The 24,456-nt window shown below is 48.0% G+C and overlaps 1 protein-coding gene across 7 annotated transcripts in view; it reads left to right on the top strand.

The window, feature by feature from the left end:
- The window catches only part of TRAPPC9 (trafficking protein particle complex subunit 9), a 427,690-nt gene that overhangs the window by 311,972 nt on the left and 91,262 nt on the right, over positions 1 to 24,456 (top strand). For 4 of the 7 annotated variants that reach the window (XM_080939655.1, XM_080939654.1, XM_080939652.1 and 1 more), the window contains 2 exons: positions 15,422 to 15,587; positions 23,747 to 23,825. In XM_080939655.1, coding sequence (XP_080795781.1) covers positions 15,422 to 15,587; positions 23,747 to 23,825 — 245 coding nt within the window. Of the gene's footprint in view, positions 1 to 15,421; positions 15,588 to 23,735; positions 23,826 to 24,456 lie in introns of all 7 variants that reach the window. The other 3 variants (XM_080939653.1, XM_080939656.1, XM_080939651.1) reach the window with 1 other exon arrangement.

Raw genomic sequence — 24,456 nt, 5'->3', positions numbered from 1 at the left:
ACCTTCTTCATCTTACTAGTTTTCTCTGTGCTCTGCTCCTCCCTCTGTAGAGGGTCGTCTCCTGTTGGAATGGAGCCTGGTACTCTGTGGACACAAGGAGAGCTCCTTACTTGCATTTGCAGCCTTAAAGGTGTGCAGTTGTGTCTGACCTTCTCCAGGTTCTATGAGTTCACTATTCTGCTGCTTCGTTTTGCCACAAAATAAGGTACCTGACTTGCCTGCGAATCCCCTAGAAGCCCCGAACTTGGACCATAAACTTATTTCCTCCTGCATGAAGGTATATGAACCCTTCTCTTCCTGACCAGGCTCACTCACTCTTCCTTCTCTCCCCTCCCCCTTCCTCCCTGCTCCAACCCCTATAGCTTTCTGGGTAACCTAGAGCTATCCCTAGCCTGGCTGGGCTATAGTCCCATCTCAGGACTCCGCCAGCAACTGTGGTCCTCCAGCTGGGTGCTCCCTCTTTGCTGGGGGGAGCTGGCACACTTTGGCTGGGTCTTTGATTTGTTGTTCTTTAATTTTTAAGTCACTCCCCATCTTGTCATGGTGTTTCATTTCCTTGCGTCTGCCACTCTGAGACTTTCACAGTATGAAATTTAAAATGAAGATGATGAAGATGATAATATTGGTCAAAAGAGAACACAGGCAAAAAAAATAGCTCTGCAATTAAAATAAACGTTGGTTTCTTCTCTGTCTGCCCAGTAATTTGTGTCAGTATCCACAGAGGAAAATGTGTTAGGAGCTGGAGTGTTGGAACTTCTGTGGAGGTATGGGGTGTCTGTGTTACCAGGTTTCCCCTACCTGGGTGCTGGTTACTAAGTCCCTCTCAGGAGCACTTGCCAGTTAGGAGGTGCATTAAGAAGGGTATGCCAACTAACTGATTAAGCAGAGACTCTCAAGTATGTGGCCGGCAGGCCCAATTCAGCTCAGATAGATCTGGCTTCCTGTCACTTAAAATGTATAGGAAGTTTCAGACTCACTCTAGACTCTCCTTTTCTAGAAAATGCAGAAGCCATGTGTAGGAATCACGGGCTCTTGTGTACCCCTTACCACATACTCTCTAGTTCTGTCTACCCAAAAGGAAGTTGGGTCAGGTGATTAGGTCTGGACCCCTTGGACTTACCCCTTAGCAGGTCTGGTGTCCTGGGCCAAAGGAACATTTTTGTTGCTGCCTTGAACTCTGATGTTTTCCTTAGGTTCTAGGATTTATAAGGTTCAAGCCCCTGGGTTACATTGGGTATTGAACTGCTACATCTGGTCACGCTGTTCTGATCAGTGCCTTGTATGACCAAGCATGTGCTTCCCAGAACTGTGGGGGCCCAGAGGCCCAGGGGATGAGGTGACAGGACAGAGGGATACAAGGTGTGCATCGACCTACATCCTGTCCTCTTCACATCAGCAGCTCTGGGGTGGAGCTAGGTGGACACAGCAGAACCTACCCTGACAACAGGGCAGTGGGCAAAGGGAGCCTCTCTGTGTTGGGCAGTCCTTGTTCTTCATTGTGGAACCTGCCAGACCCCTCCTCCTGGGCTCTGTCACCTTTCCCCTCCATTTTCCTTTTCTGAGCCTAGCGCTTGCCCCATGCACTTCTGACTAGGCTGCCCTGCCTCTTCAGGCCCAGCTAAGGAGCAACCCCTTCAAGAGCCCTCCAAAACCTCAGTCTGAACCATTGTTTATTCTCAAGGTCAGATGGGTTAGAAAACATAGTCTCTGTCAGAGTCTGGAGAGGCACCTGTGGACCTCTGTGTCTCCCTGCCTGCATGCCCACATGCCTGTCTCTGTTGCTGTCTGCCCACTTCCATGTCTGCTGGATTGCAAAACAGTGTTTTATTTCATTCTTGTTTCCCAGACCCTCTCAGAGATGCTGAAGGACTCTTGAGAGGTAGCAAAAGCAGAGGGACAGGAATCCACAATAATTCATTCAGCCATCACTTTCTGCCTTCAAAATATGACTTGGGATAATTCTATGTGGCTGGAGGAATGATACAGGGAGGGCCTCTCATTCAAAAGCTGCCATCTCAAACCACCCCTGTGCTGTCTAGTTTCTCTTTGGGTTTCTGGATTGACAGGAGACAGGAGGTTCTGTATGGCACAAGACCCCCAAAACCTAGCTAGTCAGAATAAGGTGAAGGGAGTGACTACTTTAAAACAAAACAAAAAACCAAAAACAACCCTTTTTCTTTTTGCCTTTTATCTCAAGTTAGGAAACCACTGCTTGTCCCTAACTGTCAACTTCATATTACTGGGTACTCTGGTGTTTATATCCTAACAGCCGGGCCTTTCCAATATTAAGCTGGATTGCTAGAGGACTTTTTTTGTTGAATCAATCTCTCACAAGCTTGACTTTTCTGTTTTCAACCTCCAAAGGTGCAAACCAGCCCAGTCCTTCTTACTCCAAGTGTCCCAAACACGATTTTTGCCTTGTCTGTCTATCGAGTCTTTGTCTGGCACTGGAGGGGACAGAAGGGCCTCAGTGGCAGCTACACAGCAATGGCCTTGTCAAGTGCTAGTCGGAGAAAAGCTTCATCACCCGTGCTTGACTCAGTTAGGACCCTCGGTGGCACCGGTGATCATATGGGACATTTATGTGAACATTCCACTTCACACTGTGCTGGCCCAGTATTTTCATCTGTGGCCCCGCCTGTCTTCCAGGAGCCATTCTGCTGGTGTTTTAATCCTTTTTTCCTTCCCCATATTTTCTCTCAAATTCTAGTATTTGTAGTGTTGGCCCTGTTTGTTCTGTCCCCTGTTGCCTTTGCCAGTCCCAGTCTGTCCCCTCCACCCATCCCTGTAGGCGCAGGCCGGGCCACTACTTCTCATCTTAACGCAGCTCCTGGCCGAAGCACCCTGGAACGGCATTGCCTTTCTTCTTGTGGGGGACCCCGTAACCTCTGGAGAAGTAGCATGTGTTCATCTTACAAAGACGAGGAAAAGTAACCTTTAAACCACACTTACACCTACCGCCAAGAGTGATGCTCTCCTCCAGACTCATAGCGTATTGATATCTGCGTCTAGAGCACTTGGTTTATGCAAAGTGGTTTTGCTGTTTGGCAGCTACTGATCCCCAGCATCTGATGAGAGCTTTCTTGTCATTCTTCAGGGGCATGGCTCTCCGTGGCCTCCCAGTATTTGGTAGATGGAGAGAGGTAGGCAAGCAGGCCCTTGTTGGGGTGTAGTAGGGACATGATCTGGCCTCTCCTACCTTCTCACCAACCTTCACCTGGTGACCTTATTTGAAATGTTCTTTAATCTTATGTCCACCCCATGCTCATGCCTGGATCTGTCATCCCCTAATGGCCCAAGGAGCCCCTGTTCACCTGAGAATGTCCCCTGTTCCCTGCTGAGGGTGGAGCAGTATCTCCATGTACAGAGACAGTACAAGGTATGTCCCTTTCCCATTCTCCATCCCTCCCAGCAGCTGCAGCCCTAGAATTCTCCTCCCAGGCTTCTGGGATGGAAGAGTCCGGGAGATGGCCTCAGATGTCTCTGTTGCCTTCATGCTGTCTTCTCTGCCCCTACCAAGCTCACACAGTTTTTGCAGGGATGCCTTCTGCTTCTTCATCCTTCTGCTCTGATCAGAGCTGTGCTCTTCCTGTGCTTAGATGGGGAAAGTGAGCTTCAGAGCCATGGCTCAGGTCACACTTCAGCTGCCACGCTCTACCTATAGAAATGCATCCCTGTCTAGGTGAACGCTGACTGACACTTAAAGGCCTAGGTCCAAAAACCCATGGGGCTGTCCCAGAGTGTCTGCTCCCAGCAGCAGAAAGGGGTGCTTTCTCTGCTCTACAAGATGGGCCTGGTCATTTGTCCTGCCTTGGATTTACTCAGCTGGTAGAAGGCAGCTTCCCGTGGGTGGAAGAATTAAAGGGAATTGCTGAGAATGTTAAAGTGGTGACTCAGGCTGGGGCTGATTGTTAAGTGAAGGGTTTAAGGCTGTGAGTACTGGAGACTAGTCAGCATCACAAGGTCCAAGAGAGGTTCGAGAGCGGCACCAGGGGGTCTGGGTTGTCTGTGAAAATTGGCGTGAGTTGGCACGGACTGTGCCTCGTGATTGACACCATTGTTCATTGTTAGGCACTCCTGTAAGCAGCATGCTCATCTGCACATGCTCCTTCTATCTTGCGGTTGCTTGCTTCCCTCCCCTTCCCTCTCCTCTCCTCCCCCACCTCCCTCCCCTCCCCCTCACTGAACATGAAGGCAAGGGATTTCAGTCGCATTTACCTAAAATAGTGGCTGTTGGTATGCATACATCTTATCGAATGAGTCATTACAGGCAACGACACAGCTTAATCCATTTTGGTTTTGGGGATAGTTTTCAAAGGTGATTTCTGCTCAGCATAACTTCTCATGTAGGTGTCTAGAATTTATTACCAACTAAGGTTGGGATAATGTGGATAGAAAGCCATTATGGTAAAATCAGGTACATTCACAAAAACAGTAATGGCAATTCTTAACCATGACCAGGACGAGGCAAATCTCTTCTCTGTTCCATCCCCCATCTTTCTCCATGCGTGGCATCCCTATATGATATCACTGATACCAGGGTATAAGCCAGAGTTCAGGTGGATTATGCAGTTTATATAGGCTCACATGACAGAGGGAGGTGGAAACTGGACATTTTAAAAACTCAGTCCCAAACCAATTGTGGACACCAGTTAGATCTCAGGGGTGTATAACATGATCCCCAAGACCTGTTGCAGGAGGAATGGAAGGCAGAGCATGGGATTAGTGGTGAAGTAACTGACCAGCAAGCAGAAACACCAGAGTCCATGTTTGAGATGAAATCAGCTTTGATCCTAGGGAGGAAGGATCCAACCATGCTGTGGGCCATCTGGAAGAAGCCATTGGGAATGTCCCACCACCACTGGAGGTGAATGGGACATCGTATTTGGGAGCCTAGGTCTGGCCCCATTGTCTCTATGAGCCCACTAGCAGGGTCCTGCTCTGACACAGAATATAAGGTGTGGGCCTGGCAACTCTGCTTTTGTTCAGACCATGTGGTGCACAGATTCATGGGAAGCCTGCAGCCTTTTCTGCAGGAAAGACACTCTCACTTGAAAGGGTGGTTCTCAGGACAACTGTCACTTGCTTTCCTTATAGTTTTACATATTTGTGTGCTCACTAGGCCATAATTCTGAAAACATTGGAAGGGACTTTGGTTATAGACTTTCCTGAATCAGAAAAAAATGGGCCCAGGGCCTGGTACAACCCAGAGCACCTCTTCCTAGATGTGTACCCAAGGAATTGCCTGACAACAGGACAGACTCAGACTGGTCAGGAAGAGCCATCTTCAGACATAAGCACAGAAACCTAGTGACATGCATGGATGGGCAGCTAAGGGACTAGAGGGTCTTAACCAGAGGAAGATAGGTCATGGTTCAGAAGTGGGAGATGCTTCTGGAAGGTGTAGCTTTGTACTAGGTTCCAAGGAGCCATCTGTTGTATACTAGAGAGGAGCTAGAAGGAGTTCCAGGAAGAAACACCTCATACTTTTACTAGTTTAAGCTAGGTAACAGGCTGTCCCTAAATATCAATGAAGTAAAGCAGAAATTGATGTCATTGCACATTACACATAACAAAAGGTTGGTGAAGGCTTGGGAACTTTCCTTACATGTCCTTTTCATCCCAAGAATCAGTCTGGCTAGCCTCACCCTGTCCTCATGGCATGGTAGAGAAAAATTATTTAAAGACACAGTGGCCCAACACCATCCAACATAGCAGATGCCCTTCTGCTTGGCCAAAGCCACATGGCTGGGACATCTTGCCCCATGGAAGCTATGCCGAATGAGATGTGGTGGTGTGAAGGGTCCTCTGTATCACAGTCCCATGACTCCTGAGCCACCCAGGGGTCTTTAGAGCTGCGTTCTCCATGAGCAGGCCTTCCCAGGACTGCATCTCTGACTTGCAAGCCTCGTGACCCTCGCCATACTTCTGTACCCTTTGACCTTTCCCCTCAGTGTGAATTGTGTTGTTGTTCTCCAGAGTCACTGCCACACTTGACAGATTCTCTGTGAGGAAGGGAAAACCTTCTGCATAAATCATCTTGAGTAGCACTTTCTAATTTGGATCACAGTGAAACAACTCTGGATGATTTTTATTCCTTATTTTCATCATGGCTCCTTTGACAGGCCATTGTGAGCTGCCAGAATGTAATCCTTCAGAGTCCTGTATTTTCAGGGTGATGTGGGTTTAGTCCCTCACCGAGGCAATCGCGTTTCTCTCCCTCTTCTGCAGCACAGAACGTGTAGTGCTTCATGACACTATAATAAGACAGGACAGCCAGGGTTTCAGTTTTATCCTGATGGGCTGAAAAATGACCAGTAGCCATGATCTTTTCTTTGCCTGGCTCTGCTGTTACTTTATGGACACAGTGTGGTTTGGCCTGTCTCAGTCTAGAGTCCCTGTGACACACCAAGAGGAAGTATGCTTTCTAGGCCAAGAGACCCTGGGCACAGTCCTGAGCTTTGGCTAACTTTGGAGCGCACATTAAAGTTGTTCAAAGAAGGAACTGGACTCAGTGGCCTTTGAGATTTCATGTGGCTATAATTTAACATATCCAGTAGGCAGCTGTCTCCTGTGGACAGGCCTTATGGAAGAAACACCATCCATCCTAGGGTATGCTGTGATCCCATTGGTCAAACTCTGCCTGAACACTGCCAGTATCCCCTTTTTCTCCTGTGTAGAATTTGGATGTCAGTGCTATGTTCTAAGGTGGTTGTAGGATTTAAAGGCAAATCCAAGACCAGTGATGTTAGTACCTGATACACAAAAAGTACTTTCTTATTAATTTTCTCATTGTTATATTGGAAACCAGCCCAGAAATGTTGAATGAGTTCCCAACCTCACAGCCTCTGGGTATAAAGAAGTAGGAGTGATCTAGAAGCTCCTTTTGATGCCCATTGGGCAGACTAGCAGGTAGCAGGGTGTGGGGGGGGCTTACCTTTGCATATTAATTCACCAGTGGTTCCTTTTGTCTTTTTAATGTATTGGCTAGAGAAAAGAGAGTGTGAGAGGCACAGCCAACACTTGAAGGCTGCTTTCCATGTGCCCTGGTGAATGCAAAGCAGAATTCATTTCCAAGCCTTTGATCTAGTCATTAACTCCCTTGTCTTCTCATGTCATCCTGAGCCAGCCATCTATTCTACCTACACCACAGTCTGTGGAATCACTTGCTGCACATTTAGCTCTGCTTGCTTTTGCTTGCATTCCTGTCAACTCCAGGTTGGCTGCAGCTCCACCTCCACCACTACACTGGCCTGTCCTTTGCTGCTGTCAAAATGGAGAGGAACAAGGCTCAAGCAGCTCTTCCCAGTTATCACCTCATCTATCCCTCTGAGAGTCCCAGGATGCTGGCTATGGGTGCTGGCCAGCATTCATGATGCTGAGAACCTTTGGCATGTGCCTGCTAGAGAGGTTAGGGAAGAGACTACTGGTCTGTCCTCAGCAGCAGACTTTCACTTGGTAGCTTTGCGTGTTGTCCATTGTGCCACAGAGCTAGAGGGGTCTTGAGCCATAGGGGGATAGCTACACCTTCTTACAGATGAATAGGCCATGCTTTTGTCAAAAGCAGAATGGAGCATGCCAGAAACCAGGGAGGCCTGCTCAGCCATGGCTTTCCTCGAGCACCCTGGGGGACTGTTCGGCCTTGACTGACAACAGTATCAGCCATATCCTTAAAGCCCTCTATGATGGATGCTTGTAGCAAGGTCCCTAGAACCGGATGGCCTGTACAGAAGTGTTGCTTCAGATGAGAGGCACACTGTAATTGTTGTAAAGGCCTGAAGGTCAGGGAGGAAAAGGCAGTGGCCTGAGGACTCTTGTCAGGAGAGAGTCTGGCTGCCTGAGGCCAAGGAAAGATTAAGTTTTGCCATCCCCAAATCTGAGATCAATATTGTTCCTGAGAATAGCTGTGACCTCCTGCTGCTGAAAGACCCTTCTTTTAAATAGAGCATCACATTGTATGTTTCACTGTGATATGTTCAGCTCTGTGTGTTCCCTCCTCTGCATCCTGCAGTGCAAAACTTAGAGATGGCCACCTCTTTTGGTGTGTGACAGACACATCAAAAGAACTGTTAATAGCTAACAGAGTTTTAAGAAAGTCATATACATGCATGTGAGTTCACATATATTTTCTATAAAAAGTGAAATTGCAAAGTTTGCCAGGCATATGGGTGGTACTAGAAAAAATATGTTGAGTGAGGTAACCCACCCTTTGGCTTCTAGCTTCAAGTCCTCTGGTATGACCATACAACATGGAGTCACCACAAAAACCAGAAAAGCATATGGGGACCATGATGGGGCAGACCTTGAGAGGAAACTAACAGGATACAGGGAATATGGAATGGGAAATGGAATAGTGGGGAGTGGGCTCCGAGTGGGGAGAGCGTAGGGAGATCAGTACAGAAGGAGTGACGAGGGACAGATAGCACCAAGGATGTTTGATAACCTCAAGAGATTACATTATTTTATATTTTCCTAAAGTTATGTACAATATATGTAAGTGTATATATGCCCGCATGCATAACATACACATGTATATACATGCTTACATACATGAATTACATGTGTACATACATGCATACATAACATACATGCATGCATACGTATAGAAGTTATACCATGTGGGTGGACAATGGTCCCCAGAAGAACCATAACTAGAACTTGTAAAATGTACAATTTTGGTAACTGGCTGGACCCCAGCATCTTTTCTTGTCCTTAATGGCCATTGCTTTATCTTCTTTCATGAAGCATCTGCTTAACAAAGAATCTCGCCTATCTTCTCTTAAACTGGCTTCAGTACTCACTGAGTTTTAAGCAGCCTTTATATAGTCAGATATAGGCCTCTTTGTCCCCAACTTGCTTTTGAAGATAGATGTCTTAAGTTTTGCTGAGGCCTCACCTCTCTTGTTTTCTGCCCCCACATGCATATCTTCACCGCATGCATTATCTCTTCTACTGTTCACGTTCTGCCATGGACTCTTCCCGTTCTGGACTCTGCCACGATGTAGGTATATAGGGCATAGATCTCAGTCTATTTTCTCCTGACCTCTGCTGGACTGCTTGCAGCCCATCCATACTGCATAACTCAGAGCAAAGTCCAGAGCTCACCTGTGTGGTCTGGGAGTTGAGTTCAGTTCTCTTGTCAACTTAACCTATGTTGGGTTAAGTCTGCCTTCTCAGGTTGCAGCCTGAGGTCTGTGCAGATTTACACACAGAATTTGAACCTTTCCCCCCAGCCTCTCTCTCCATGTATACACCATGGAGCCTGTGTCATCAGCTCCAGCTCTGGTCCTGGTTTCCCAGGTAGGAGGGTAGGCTTCTGTTGAAGTTTAGCTGTCACTGTGTTTGTCTGGGAAGGACACGGCCAGTCAGATAGAAGGTGCTCAGTGGACGTGCTTCAGCACCAATGGTCTGGGAGGGTTGTGTCAGGTTGTGTCAGGGATCAAATTGTATCCTTACCCACAACAACACTGCTCCCTCCCATGTGCTTTATAAGAGAGCCAAATGGAAATCCAGCAAGAAGTATTCGGATGCTAGGCAAGTGAAGGTGGGCCTGAAGCTCCACTTACCAGGATCCGGGTTTGGGGTGTGATGCAGGTGTGGGAATGCCAATGGGCAGGACCAGGGTGCCAGTGGCAGGAGATGCTCTGCATAGCTCCAGAGTACACAGACAGGGGCTTTCTAGTCCAGACTCAGGAGAGTGGGCCAGATGTCACTGTGAGCCCAGTGTTCTCAAGGGCTTCCTTAGGGTGTCTTACCTTTATCATCACCAGCACCAACTTAGGCACCTCTGGAGTAAAAGTCAAGGCCTGAGCACACAGGCTCCATTTCTCTTCACCCATACCTTGAGGTCAGCCTTTCCCAGATCAAGGATCAAGGTCTGCCACCTCTTCCTGTTTCTATTATAAATTTGCCCCAGAGCCGGCTGCTTCCCTCAAATTCCAAGAGGAGGATTCAGTCCTATTTAGACTTCTCTTTGACCACAGCTGTAGATGTGGTGTGGTACCCACTTCTAATGCTGAGAGGCTTCGGTGTGGACCCCTGCCTGCCGTTGTTCCTTGCTGCACACCACTGAACAGGTCAGGACTCCATTCAGCTTGTGGCTGGAGCTAATGTTCTCCAGTTCCAACCCTTTCTCTCCTATGGGATCTTGGTATACAGCCATCACCGCAGGAAGCTCCCTTATCCATCCACCATGTTTCTCAACAGCTATGTGCTCCCCAGGAGCCCTGGTTTCCTTCACAGTAAAGTAGGGTGTGGCAGTGCCTGCCACCCAGGGGCTCAGAGAACCGAGTAAGAGGGTGAGAACTTAGTGTTCTGTCTGATAGGCTGCCCCAAGTTCTGGGATGTGTGGTAACTGTATCAAAAGAGCTAACTGTGCCTGGTGCGTAGAACGCATGCGTATCTCTTCAGTAACGGTGCCCCCTCCCAGTGTGTCTTTTTATTCTAATTCTTCTCTTGCACCATGCCTCTCAAAATGAATTTTGACTTTCTGGAAATGTATTTAAAATTTGATTTTCTAAATCTGTATTGCCTTCCTACATATCCATATCCTATAAATATATTTGGTATTTATGCTATTTGTTGATGGTAATGGGAATGCTATCTTATACACATGCTAATTAGGCACTTGCCAATTTGTGGAGCCCTCCAAGAATCTCAAGGCTTAGGATATTTTGGTTGAAAATGGGCCTCAGCAAGCACTCTAGATTGATCTTTGCCCAGGCTCTGCCCCACTCCCTACCTCTCCACACCCAGGCCTTTGGAGTACGTGCCCACTTTTCTCACTCCATCACACCCTGACCCAGGCCAGCAAATCGCGTATGAGACCCAAGACCTGCTGAAGGGCCATTAGTAGCTGCTATGTAAAGAACAACAGAAAGGGGAAGTCCAGGGCTCAGAATTCCCCTGATGATGCCTTGATGGAGACCACAGGGGAGGGGGCTGAGGCCTGTGCCAGGGGCGGGGAAGAGGAATGTGGATGAGAACAGGCCCACAAAGGTGAGGTGCAGTGGGGGCCACCAGGCTAGGGAATCAGCTACCAGCAGGCAGGCCTCCAGGTCTTTTCTCTGGATCTTCAGCCTCCTGATTTTAGAATGAGAAGATGATGTGCCCTGTGTGTCCGGCCCTGCCTGATGCTAGCTAAATGGATTCCAGCTACTTTCTTCCCTCTTTGCATCAGCTCAAAGGTTACCTTCTTGCCATGGAAACAGATGTAGTGTTAGGTTTAGTGTCACCTAGAATTGGGGGGAGAAGCAGGAACATACCTGGATCCTTCCGTGTACATGGTGGAACTCTGGCCTCCTTTGGGTGGCGTTTGTCCCCAGCCTGTGAGAAGAACACTCTCTACCCAGGCTCAGTGAGAAGCCTAAGCAGTCCTCAAGCCCCCTTAGCCATATAAGGCAGAGAACCTTCCAAACAGCTGGTTTCCCATAGTGAAATAGAAGCTTGGAGGGACACTTCTTTTGAGCTGCACACGTTCTGGTCTGGCCGCATTTAGGCAAAATGACTCTGTGGGAAGCTTTGTATGGACCAGGACAAATCTCAGAGACAAGTGAGTGACCCATCCAATGGCACAGTGAATTTCAAGTAGACCCAGGCATCTTTTGACTTCCGAGGAATGACAGAAAAATCTGCCAAGAGTCCTATAGACATTTTAATCTCAGTTATAATGTCTGCAGAATCCTTAAGCAGGCCGGAGAAAGCCACAAGCCTCTGTTTAGAAACAACAGATCTGGGGTATGTGGAAGTTTCTGGTGCTGGTGGAGACAACATCCACCATGCTCGGCCTGGGGTTCACAACAGCTGTGACTGGGGCCGGCTGTTCCTTGAGGTGTCTTTGTTCAGTATCTGCTTTGCGTTGCCAATTAGAAAACAGCATTGCCCAAGAGAAGGGAGATTGCAGTGAGCAAGATGCCTGACTGAACTTCAGTGGAATGATGCTTAGACAGCCTAGGACACTGAGGGGCAGTAATACACAGGCCTGCTACCATTTGTGTGGCATTTCATAACATACAAAACATCTTTGGATAGCCCATTTTGATCTTCAGCATAAGTTCCTGTAATGGCCACAATCTTTTCTAAAAGCTCTGTTGACACGGTATACCGTCCATCCACTTGAAGTGTACAGCATTCCAACACATTCAGAGAACTATGCAGCCATCATCTCAGTCCCTTTCAAAACATTTCCCTCGCCCTAAAAAATAACAGCTATAATATTTTGAGCACCAGTTACATAAAGTAAGCCAAGTGAATGCTTTCAGATCCTACGTGTGGGATGTGAAGACAATTGTGTGACTGCCTCTGGTGACCCAGCTTCTGTGTGAAATGAGCTGGAATCCAGACTGTGTGATACCCCCCCACCCCAGGTCTCTCTATCCCTCCACACAGCTCCATCCATGAGAAACAACCCCAGGTCTGTGGTGCCCCTTTATATAGTTAAACTCCTGTTTACCCCTGTGTATTCCTCCCTCTCTCTGCTGCACCACAGAGATAGTAGGGAACAAGGCCACTCACCATATTGCTCTACTCTTTGGCCACTTGGGACCCTATTGTCCTACAAGCCAGTGGCCCTGTCCCAATAGGAAGGCTGCTTCCTTGGTACTCAGGCATGTGGGAATAGGAGGGAGGACAGAGATGTCCTCATTTCCTGTACTCACACTTCCCAAGGGGCTTTGTGAGAGCAACATCAGATGTTGGCCATGAGAGACATGAATATGCTTTTCCCTGAATACACAATAGATCTGTGCGAATATTAGACAAGTGCTTACCAGTGTGTAAGGGACTATTCTGGACCTCTGTGCTGGTAATGAGGGCCCGGTACAGACCCCGCTGTAAGCTGGAAGCAAACAGACAGGAAACCTCACTGGAAAGAAACACTGTGTCATGGCTTAAGTTGGCTAAAGTTTAACACTCCCCAAAGTTATCTGGGTTATTTAGTGCAGATGAAGCAATAATACACACACACACACACTCACACACACACACAGAGAGAGAGAGAGAGAGAGAGAGAGAGACAGAGACAGAGACAGAGACAGAGACACAGAGAGACAGACAGAGAGAGACAGAGAGACATAGACACAGAGAGACAGCGACAGAGACACAGAGAGACAGAGAGACATAGACACAGAGGGACAGAGACAGAGACACAGAGAGACAGACAGAGAGAGACAGAGAGACATAGACACAGAGACAGAGAGACAGAGAGAGGCAGAGCAGAGAGCAAGCGCAAACAGGACACCTTTAAAATCGTACTTTTCTTTAAACATGGGAAATATCTGAGATTTTAAAAAATAGAGGTATTAAGATTCTTATACCAAATGTTGGAAACTTAAAAAAACTGGTGCCAGGAACCAAAACCAAGACTTTGTACACGTGAAGCAAATGCAGTGCTGAGAGGCACACATTTGTTTGTTGGCTTGCTCAGCGTTTGTATGATAGTATGTAGGTCCAGGCGCAGACCACCCCTCCCCCACTATGGTGGTGGGGCCCAGTGTGAGGAGTCAGTTCTCTTCCTCCACCATGGGCTCCGGGACTCAAACTTGGGGCATCATATTTATGTAGCAAATGTTTTACATTTTTTAAAAATGTTTTACCTGGTGAGACATACCACCACCGCCGACCCCCCTCATTTCCTATTAAAACAATAGCTTCACTGTATAGCATGGGCTGGCCTTGACCCTGCCCTGTAGCCCAAGCTAGCCTTGAAGTCTTCAGTCCTCTGGGAGCTGGGATTTCAGACCTGACGCATACCAGGCTACATGGCCTAAGTTTGAGTGCTGTGAGTGTGTTCACACAATTGTCTGTTAGGAGAATGTAGTGAAGGCTCCCAGTCCTGTGCATGTACTGTGGGTAGAGTGACTGCTCTGATTTACCTGATGTGTAGAAAACATTGTAATCACACAAAACCACAGATACCTCCAGAAGAGATTATGGAATTAATGTATACCTTTTAGGACTTTACATCTTAGGCCTTTAGTTTCCCTTTTTATGCTTTTTTTGTTTTCCAAGATTTTATGATAAAGAAGTTACTTAAGTAGTTAGAACAAAACCCCACGAAAGTCAATTCAACGTTAGGGCATATTCTTGCTATCTGTGTGGGCTAGTTAGTGGACCAGTGGTGCCTCTGGCCCCGGGCCCCCACCCTTCCAGGTCATGGCCTTACTGAGTCTTCCGCAGCCTTTTCTGGAGCCAGCATAGGCCTTGAGACTACAGTACTGGGGGTGATCCAGAAGAGCCACAAAACTGATGGTGGTTTTACTGACAGGTTTGGCCACTCAGCATAAAGCAATGGCATCTACAGCTACTTTCACCCACTAGCCGATTCATTCTGAGTCCAGTTTGGGTTGGAGCCAGAGCATAGGTGTCCTCATGAATAGAAGCCCCCCTTTCTTCATGTTCCCCTTCTAATATCCACATAACACCCCCTTACTGAGTGCCTACTGTATGCCTGGATAGACCAAGAGGTGAAGTTTTGGACATCAGGTGACCAACTGCTGCCCTGTGGCAGCACAGGTGACAGACAGGTCAGAGGACCAGCCAGAGGATCAGGAAGAGAGACTGTTGACTTTCAGTGCCTGGGAGACTCTTAATCTGCTCTTTCTTCTATCCAGCTGATTATTTGCCGAGCTGCTGCTGTGTCCTAGACATTAGTTCATACTAGGGGAGCCTGGTCACCAGACTAAGCGCATCTCTGCCTGTGGCACTAAATTCTAGCAGAACTGAGATACAGTTAGCTCACCCAGAGATAAACCTTTAAGCTAAGATACATGGATTGCCGCAAGAGAGAAGAGAGAATAGTCTGCTCTGACTGGGATGAGCTGGGGAGGGGCTTTCCAGCTCCTGCTTCAGGGGTGAGAAGGGCTCAGCCATGCCATGGCTTAGAACATTCTAGAGCTAACACTGAGGCAGAGACCCTCCTTCATCTTAGAATTGCTCAGAAGGTCAATGGGACCAGTAAGCAATGGGAGTGGTGTGTTGAGGACAGGTGACTTTGATCAGAAAGCTGAAGGGAGGAACCCCCAGTCCATGGCTGGGAAGCTACGATGGGAAGGTCGGAGCTGTGGCCTCTTTGGCTGCACTGCGGAGCCACAACAGACAGAATTAGAGTACAGGTCCCCAGGCACAGTGCGTTTGCCTTATGTGCCATACCCCACTGTGGAATGGAAGCCTTCACCTGAGATGATGCAAGTCTCAGAGGTCTCAATCTACGGATGCCGCTCCTTCAGACAGTGTGTTGAGCCAGCTCTGCAGTCGGGGCCACCTTGGGAGCCATTATTTCATTTTCTGGGAGTGAATCTGTTAGGAATAACTAGAGATAATGGTTCATCAGACTGTCTCACGCTGCCATGTGCTGACTCTTCAGCAGCTCCTGGAAGAAATTGCCCTACTGATTAATTCTCCACTGTTTTCTCTCTTTTCTCAGAATGGCTATTCAAGTGGACAAGTTCAACTTTGAAAGTGTCCCAGAATCCCCCGGAGAGAAGGGACACTTTGCAAATCTGAAACAGCTGGAAGAAGAGAGGCAGGAGGCACGGGGCCTGGAGATCAGCAGCAAGCTGGACATCCGCTGGAGAATTCTATCCTTTTCAGTGTCCTCCCCATCGGCCCAGGGCACATCCTGATCCTGACTAGGGCCTCTGACCACCCACAGGGAGCTAAGAGGGGCTTAACAAGTACTGAGCTTCAACTACAGACAGCTCCAAATGGCATGGCAGGATATGGACCAGAGGGCTGGCATTTTCCGAGCCTCTTCACACTTCAGAGGGCCTTTTTAATGACGTATTGATCCTGAGTGGGTAAAGGTCTTGTTGGGGCCAGTGGTATTCTTAACTTTGAATCTCATGTTTCTTTTGAGGGCTGGTATTCATGCTAGTGACAGGTCCTAATGGCTGCTTATCAGTGCAGGACTTGAGCCATCCTGACTGACAGTGGGCAATGCAGTCATCTGGGCACCAGCGCGGAGCTGTACAGCCTAGCAAGATGTAAAGGAGCTGTAGAAGCAGGCAGAGACCTTTCTGTGGAGAAGGACCGTGGTATCAAATGCCGGTGCCCACGTGGGCATGAGATCAGAGGTCAGCTGAGTGGGTGGAAGGCCCCTGAGCACATCTGTGTGCCAGATGTCTTGGCAGTCTCTACAGAGCACCCACTCCGTTCACCAGACATTGGGGGGGACTGTTAGCAGTGAAAGTTTATCAAAGGACCATAGGTGAGAAATGCCTGAAAAGCACCCCAGCAGGAGAGTGTGGCTCATTCAGACTGTCAGGAAGAGAAAATTCTAAGGTAGGCACCTTCCCATTATCTCCTTCATGCATAGACTCTGCGGCTGTCAGTATGGTCAGACTGCGCATCTGGACTAGAACATTCTAGAAGATTTATTCATCATGCTGTGCATGTGCCAGAGATTGTGCTAAGTCCTAGGGACGGCATGAGGAACACTTTCCAACCAAGACCCCAGTATAGACTTCGACCCCCAGCACACAGGTATGGAAACCACACAACTATGAGGCAGAGCTTTCACTTCAGCGACGCAGCCAGCAGGAAAGCTGCTGCTTTGTTGCCCCACTCTGGGTACCACGATTGTCAAATGAAGTGAACTGAAACCACCCTCCGTCAGAGCTAGGCTTCAGAGACCATCTGTGGCTGAAGCAGGCAGGGGACAAGCGTGCAGCATACATGCCGTCATCCCTTGTCCCCACTGCCTTGCTTTTGTTGAAAGTTTCCTGTTCTATGTGGGGTCTCTGATCTTAGAGGAGTCCCTTCTGAGCAGGGTGGCTGAGGGTAGCTCACATCTCACCTGCATGCCACTGAGCGTATCTGTGCTCTTCTGGCAAACACTAGACACGCTCTGCAAGCTGGCAGGGGCACCAGGTTTACTTGAGGTTTTGTAGCCCTGCAGTGGTTTTAGGCACAGAGCCCTGGGCTTGATTAATCTCAGGCAGGACAAACTACCTAAGGCTGTGCTGGGTCTTATTCTACCCTTGGGGGTTGCTGCTTCCCATGGGGAGAAGTACTGGGCACTGAATAGCTCAGGCTCTTCCTGGGTCTTTGTCATAGGCTTCTCCAGGATGCTTCTTAATGGAGCTTTTCACTCATTTAAAAACCTAAAGAAAACAACAAAACCTAAGCCTCTTCAAACAACAGTCAGGCATGCTTGGAGAAATAGTGTTATGGAAACCAATGCTAATCCAAAGCACTCCTGTCATCTGTGTAGTTGATTCCTTTACTATCCTTACCTGTCTCCAGGGAGTTCAGCTCGCCAAGCCATCTGTAATAACTTGGTTCAGGGGTCTTTCAGCTTGTCCAGCCTGGCCCAGCACAGCACACACAGCACAGCACACCAGCACACACAAGCACACACAGCACACACAGCACACACAGCACATACAGCACAGAGGGTTGGCGGCTGGAGAGAAGCTTGGCTGCATATTTAGTCAAATCACTTCTGCTGGTTTGACCTGTGATGGGCAGAGGAATGAGGTAGCGTGAACACAGATCAGATTGCTGCCCCCGCCCACCACCGGATATGTCTGCATGTGCCTTAGAATTGCCTAAGGAGGAATCAAGGAAACACGCGGATAATGTAGATCTTGTATTTCCCAACCAGAGAGTACATGTTTCATGGACACGACAGGCCTCTGTGTGTGCACATGAACTGGTGTGCACTGAGTGTGTGTTGACCATGCACACAGTCTGTGTACTCTTAGCACTCACTAGATGCCAGTTTTTGGTCAGGTTTATTTACATAGATTAAGTTATTTAGCACCCCGTCCCCACTGAAGGGCTGTGCTATTCCTGCATGTCCATTTGGGCACAGGGAGCTTTGCCAAGATTCCAGTGCATGTACCAAGATGAGAAAAAGGAAATTAGTGATGTAAATTAGAAAGTCAAGCCAGAGGCTTGCTTACCAGGAGTCTCTCCTTTGTATAATCCCTATGACAATTTGCTAGTTTTCTTGAGTTCTTGTGGGGCCGAGCTGCACCTATGGCTCTTCACCCCAGGGGGTACATGAGATAGAGCCCATGCTCTGAGTCATGGTGGTTAGGAGCAAGGGAAGGATGATACACACTTATGTGTGCTGTTCAAATAATGTGTTGTTTCCTGCCCTCGCTCCCACTCCCTACTGCCTGAAGTACTTTTCACCTCTTTTTTTTTTTTTTTTTTCTGGTGAGCATTTCACCTGTCTTCCAGAGATCGGGGATCTGGGACAACTTCTGGGTCTATCACACTCGTGAAAACCAACCCTTCCTCCTCTGGCTGTCCCAACATAGTGACTGTAACTATCTTGCCCAGTATAAAATCCATTTGAACCTGCCATAGTCTGTGAATGGCTGTGTTGCTGGAGAGGGCCACCTGGCTCCTGAAACATACTTCTGTTCTGGAAGGTTGTCAGGGAAGTCTAACACCCCGGGGTTTGGAGGAAGAATCAGTAAGTAGGCATGGGGGATTGCCTGTGACAGGAAGTCAGACATGCTTTAGCTCCACGGAGAGCTCTCTGCTGGCCTTTACCCAGTCTGAGCTGTTTGCAGGCTCTAATGACACCCAGCCTATGGGCTGCAGTGTCCCTATAGTGGAGCAGAGGCTTGATTCCTGGGTTCCAGGTATGCAGTGAAGCAGTCACATGATGTGTTTGGCTGGCTGAAGGCTCCAGGGTCACCCTGCCTTTCTGTTTCCTCCACAGGCCTAAGGATTCGGGGGTGGGGTGGGGTTGGTGGTCATTGTTTTAAATATATGAAAGGGAAATACATAGTGACTTCCATTGTAATCCTAGCACTTGGAAGGCTGAAGCAGGAGGATTGCCATGACTTTAATGTCAGCCTTGTCCACAGATTTAGACTAGACTACAGAGTAATTTCATCTCTTAAATAAAAAGGAGCACAAAGCAAAACAAAAATATCAGATCAACATACACTATATATACATATAAAAAGCAATGAATGGAAGTAGCAGCTCCTGTCCACAGCTAGCATGTTCTGACATCTAAATCTGAAAATAGTATCAGAGAATATGCATGGTAGATATTTACCTTTGGGCCCCTCTCATAGTAGGCATTTTGGAAATTTCTCTACAAGAGTAATAGTGATTTCTGTTACCATCACAATTTATCCTTCACCCCAAATACCAAATGTACATATTGAGAGTTAGCTTCTACCGTCTGCACGACAGTGTGGCATCATAGGCAGGCATGTTGGCTAACCAGCTTGGCCACTGGCAGATTCAAGCTCAGCTACCAAACAGCCTTTGGGCTGCAAAGGAGATGCTGTGTACACACAGGGAGTGAGTGTTATTAGCCAACTGTACCCTTTGTGGGTCACATCTGACAGTAAATGACTCCAGAATTTGATAGGTAGGACAGCTTCCTAAGGCCAGTGGCACAGACTCCCTTGCTTCTCTCCTGTCATCGGAGTTTATCAGGAGAATGGGCTCTGTTTGTGTGCCAGGGAGACTGCCGCTGCCTACCATGAGACCCTATTACAAGCCTCTGATAAATAAGTAACGCTCCACCTTATGAGGTTTGAATCTCACATAATTGAATATGAACCTTGGGATGAGTCATGAAGGAGAGCAGAAAGAAACAATCACACAAGACAGCATAAAAAAAACCCAGTGTTTGAAAGTTCTGTAGTCAGGGTTCACTTCTTTCAGACTGGATTAGCGCACCATGAGACCAAACTTTGTCCACACTACTGGCTTTCATTCTTAATGCAGCCCACTAACATAACTACTACCTTAGTTTAAATAGGTCCACATGGTTGGAGACTTTGGGAAAGTAGTTGGTTTACCCATGCCTTGTCCCTCCCCCATCTCCCACAGGGACCTCTCTAGTCTCCTCCCCTGTGTAACCTTTCACAACTTCTCTCAGAAATAAGCACTAACCAGCTTTATTTTCTAATGCAGCAGTTTTTGATGTTTTATACACACACACACACACACACACATGGCAGGACCATAAGATGTATAGTGGTACTTTGCCTGAGTAGAAAGCACACCTTTCAGCTTTGGCTTTGGCCAGTGCACAGACCCGTGCTCCCAAGCAAGTCATTTCCCTTTCTGTAGTTGCCGTATGATGACAACTCTGGTGACAGAGCAGAAGATGGAGCAGAAGGGCTGACTGTGGCCACTGTGCCATCACTAAGCATCCCAGAACCGAATTGCTGAACTCTCTGGCTTCTGGTTCTTCCAGCATAAGCACCTCGTACACCTGATTAGAAGGAATGGGTAACGCCCTTACTGTAGCCCTAACCAGATCCTTTCCCTTTGACGCTTGCTGGACCCCCATTGCAGCATCTCTGAGTACTTCTTCCTGTACGACTTGATGAGCCAGGGACCCAGACCAAAGACTGTAGCCATGTTCTTTCTGCCAGCCCTATGTGCACACCATCAACTCCTGTCATGTTTAGAGTAAACCACCGCACACCCAGGGGAAATTTGGTCAGGAGCTATGTTAGTCAAGGTTCTCTAGAGTCACAGAGCTTGTGGTAGTCTCTATATAGTAAGGTCTTTGCTGGTGACTTACCGTCTGTTGTCCAACTCCCCAGCAATGGTTGGCAGCAGCTATGAGTGCTCAGTAACACAAGGCAAGCAGACGAAGAGCAAGAGCCTTCCTCCTTTCAGTGTCCTTATGTGGGTCCTCAAGAGAAGGTGTGTCCCAGATTAAAGGTGTGTACCACTTTGTTCCAGATGACCTTGAGCTCAGAGATCTTCTGGCTTTAGTGTCCTAAGACACATAACCTCTATGCCTCAAGATTAGGACCAAAGGTGAGCCCTTCAATTCTGGATTGTGATTCATTCCAGATATAGTCAAGTTGACAACCAGGAACAGCCACTACAGGCGCTAAGAAACTGAACAGCTCTTTGTTTGTTTTTCTTTGGTTTATTTATTCGTTTGGTTTGGTTGGTTGGTTTTGGTTTCCTTGAGATGGTCTTGCTGTGTAGCACAGGAAGGCATGAAAGAATTCTTGACCTTCCTGCCTCAGATTCCCAAGTGCTGACATTATGGACAGGGGTGTACCACCATACCTCATTTGGAGGTGAATGGTCACAGGGATGCTTCTGGCTTCTATGGTCACATTGTATGTCTGGAAAACCCCCCACGGGTATGTGCTGGTGACTGCATACTCTTCATTACAGTGGTGGCACCCTCATCCCATCTGTTGGTTAGGGCAGCTTGGGGTAGCTAGGGAAAATTGACTAGGCAGTGGGCCACTCCAGGAAGAACAATGTCCCCTCAGAGCCACTGAGTTGTGTGCAGTGACCTTGGTGTCCTTGAAGCCAGCAATGACCAGCAGCACAGCTTCCCAAGTGATCTCTGAGCCTATTCTGAGAAGGGAAGCTTCCGTTTGTACTGTCTGGAGTAAAGTCCTCTCTTCTGTTGCTTTTTGAGCTTATGCCTCTGCTTCTGGGCCCCTCCCTCGTCCAGTTTCCTCTGGTTCCTTCCAGAGACTTGGCTCAGATGTCCCTTCCGCTGGGCAAGTTCCCAGTCTTTGCACCTGGCTTCAGCCCCTCATCTTCCCTAGCTCCTTCCCTTAATTGCAGAGTCCCTTCCTTCCGTCAGCATGTTTTTATTTATCTTTAATTTACCATCTTAACCATGGTGAAGCCTAGAGCTCAGTGCCACAGCCTCCCCCACATGCATCTTGGGAGCTTCTCATATTTTCCAACTGAAACCAGACCAAGAACCTCAACTCTCTATCCCTTGACCCCATCCCTGGCAGCCAGGCTTGACTTCTGCCTGTTGATCCAGATACCCGTATTCGTATGTCTGGACTCTACTAGGGACCCTGTTTATCCTTTTGTGCCCGGCTTCTCTTTGATTGTCCTCAAGGGTCAGGCACATAGTGTGTCAGGCTTCCTTTCTTTGAAGACCACATGGCATTGACTGTGCAGAGGAACTGCATTCTTTGTATTCGGTCATCTGAGAGTGGACTTTCTACTTTGTGGCACTGTGAGCAGCCCAGCCAGGAACACGGCATACATTTTGTTTTGTTTTGCTTTGCTTACATCCCGGCTTTTGCTTAGTGAGGTCAAGGTGTGGCTATTACTGGGTTTGCTGGAGGTTAGTGTTTTCTGTTTGCAAGACCATGTCTCTCTTGCATACCCATGACCTCCAAGACTCGGATTTCAGTCTTAATTCAATATCTCGAGTGGCCTGGCCTGTCCCTCCTTGTTAAATTAACAGGAGAATCCTCACTCCCAGGACTAAGCAAGAGAATTGAAAGTGCATTGCCAAGTGCTCATCAATAGTAACAGCATTGCAGCAAACCTGCCCTGGGCGGTAATGAATGGAGAGAGAGCGTGCTATTGGAGCCTGGCACTGTTGTGGGCCAGGGGGCTCACAAGCTAGTGATGAAGCTACCATATGTAGTGTGTCTTGAAAGAGGATATAGAATAACCGTCTAGGACAGAGATGGCTTTAGAAGCATTTCTTAGAGGAGGTAGGACCAAAGAGAAGATGAAGGAACCAATGAGGAAGGGGGAAGACACAAGATGCAGCACAGGAGGAGCCAGTGCTTGTGGTACTAGGGAGCTCGAGAAGTCTAGAGTAACTGGTTAGGTTTCGGTACAGGCAAGGCTCCCTTGGCATCATGGGGGTGATCTGGCACTATCTCAGCCAGTGCTGAGCAAAACCTTGCTGTGGTCCATCCACACTTTCTGGGCAGCCCTGATCTGTGCAGCTTTCCCTAAATGCCTGGCGGGGCTGCTGGCTTCAGAGATGTGCAGGCCCGAGACCTAGGAGCATGAGCCCATCTCCCTTACTGGCCCTGCCTCTTTGATTCCCTGCTTACAAGATGTCGCCACACCACTGTCCTCAGGTTGGCACATACTGAGTGCCAGTTTATTTCTTTTCATCTTCACCACGTGAGTTCAGTGTCAAGCCCTTTCCTGGCACCTCTATCCCCAATGCCTCCTTGCCTCAGTGGCCTACTTGTCCCACTTGGTACAAGGGACATTTTTTTTTTTTTTAAACAGAATGAACTTGCCAGATGGGTGTAGGAGGTGGGCTATCCTTCTGTTTCCAGCTATTAGCAAGTGTCAGGAACTTGTTTCCCCATTTGCTTTCTGCTTGTATTTGGTGACTTTGGTTCGGTGGGAGAAAGGGAGGCATGGGGCTTACAGATCTGCTGTGAACTGCAGTGGGTCCTCATAGCAGCTTTTCATATCTGCCTGCTGTCTGCATTTCTAAGCCACGATTTCTTCATCCGCTGATGCTTGCTGAGAGATGTTATGACTTCCTCAATTATGAACTCGCTCGAGAGAGCCTGTTCACAATAACATATATAATTACATCAAGATGTATAACGCAGCAAACATGAAGCCAGCATGAGCCCAGTATGTGTCCAGAGATGCACATCCGTACTGAACATTCAGCTGCAGTCTGTGTGTTATATTAAGGAAAAAATAACCTCAAATTTCCCTTATTTCTCCCCCCCCCCAGCAAAAACCATTGTTGGGATAGGATTAGCCCGGCAGCTCTTCCTTCCTTCTAGAACAGTCACCTACTTGAATGGATTTAGAGATGAAGGAAGAGACGCCCGCTGTGTTTCCCTGTCCCCACTTTTCCCATTCTCAGGTTGATGCCTTCACCATTGCGTAGACTACCACTCAAGCAAAGGAATGATATACCTTCTATAGACTGCTCTCACCGGGTGGGGGGGGGCGTGTATCTGTCTAGAGTTTTCTCTATCTCCTCCAGTCCTGGGGCGCAGCAGAAGCTAAGTTTTCCTTGACTGAGGCTCATCCATCTCTGAAGCGCAGTGGCGAGGCGAGCGTGGAGGGCCTCCTGAACCAGCTCATCCTGGAGCACCTGCAGCTGGCACCTCTGCAGTGGGGTGAGTACCATGCCACCTCTTGCTTCTGGGTGGGTGGGCAGGAGGGCACCATAATAACCGCCCTGGGAAATGACAGAGAACGGAGTTCGCCTCACTGTGTGCTGCCTCTGCAGGCAGACAGCTCAGTACTCAGGGAGGTCTCACCGAACCCTCCTCTCAAACGACAATTGAATTTGGAAATGTTTGTAGTCCTTAGCTATGTGGAGTGGTTGAAGGAAACGAGGGCATGGCTTCCTGCTTGCTTTTTCAGCACGTTCCTGCGCTGAGCTTTACAGCCTTCTTTGCTGGGGTGTAGACAGTATATTTGGTGAACTTCTTATCTCATTCCGGTACTTGTCCCATGAGAGACCATCATCACTCAACAGCCTGCTGATGGGCCTTTGTGTCCCGCTACAGCCCTGGATACTGTCCATTCTCAAGTCTAAGTCATACTCAAAGGTAGCTTGAGACAGATATCTGAGCTTTGGTTGCGGTGATGGTTGTCTTGCTATCTGCAAGTGATTTGTTCAGATTGTCTATTGAGAACAACTATGAAGAGTCATGTGTAATCTTTTTCTTCTTTCTCTCTATTCAATGAATTATCTTGTCCCCATCTTAGACTCTTCCTAACATCTATCTAGGACCACCCACT

This window comes from Micromys minutus (genome assembly GCF_963924665.1).
Source record: "Micromys minutus genome assembly, chromosome: 27".
Lineage (NCBI taxonomy): Eukaryota > Metazoa > Chordata > Mammalia > Rodentia > Muridae > Micromys > Micromys minutus.
This window is presented reverse-complemented; position numbering and strand designations above follow the sequence as displayed.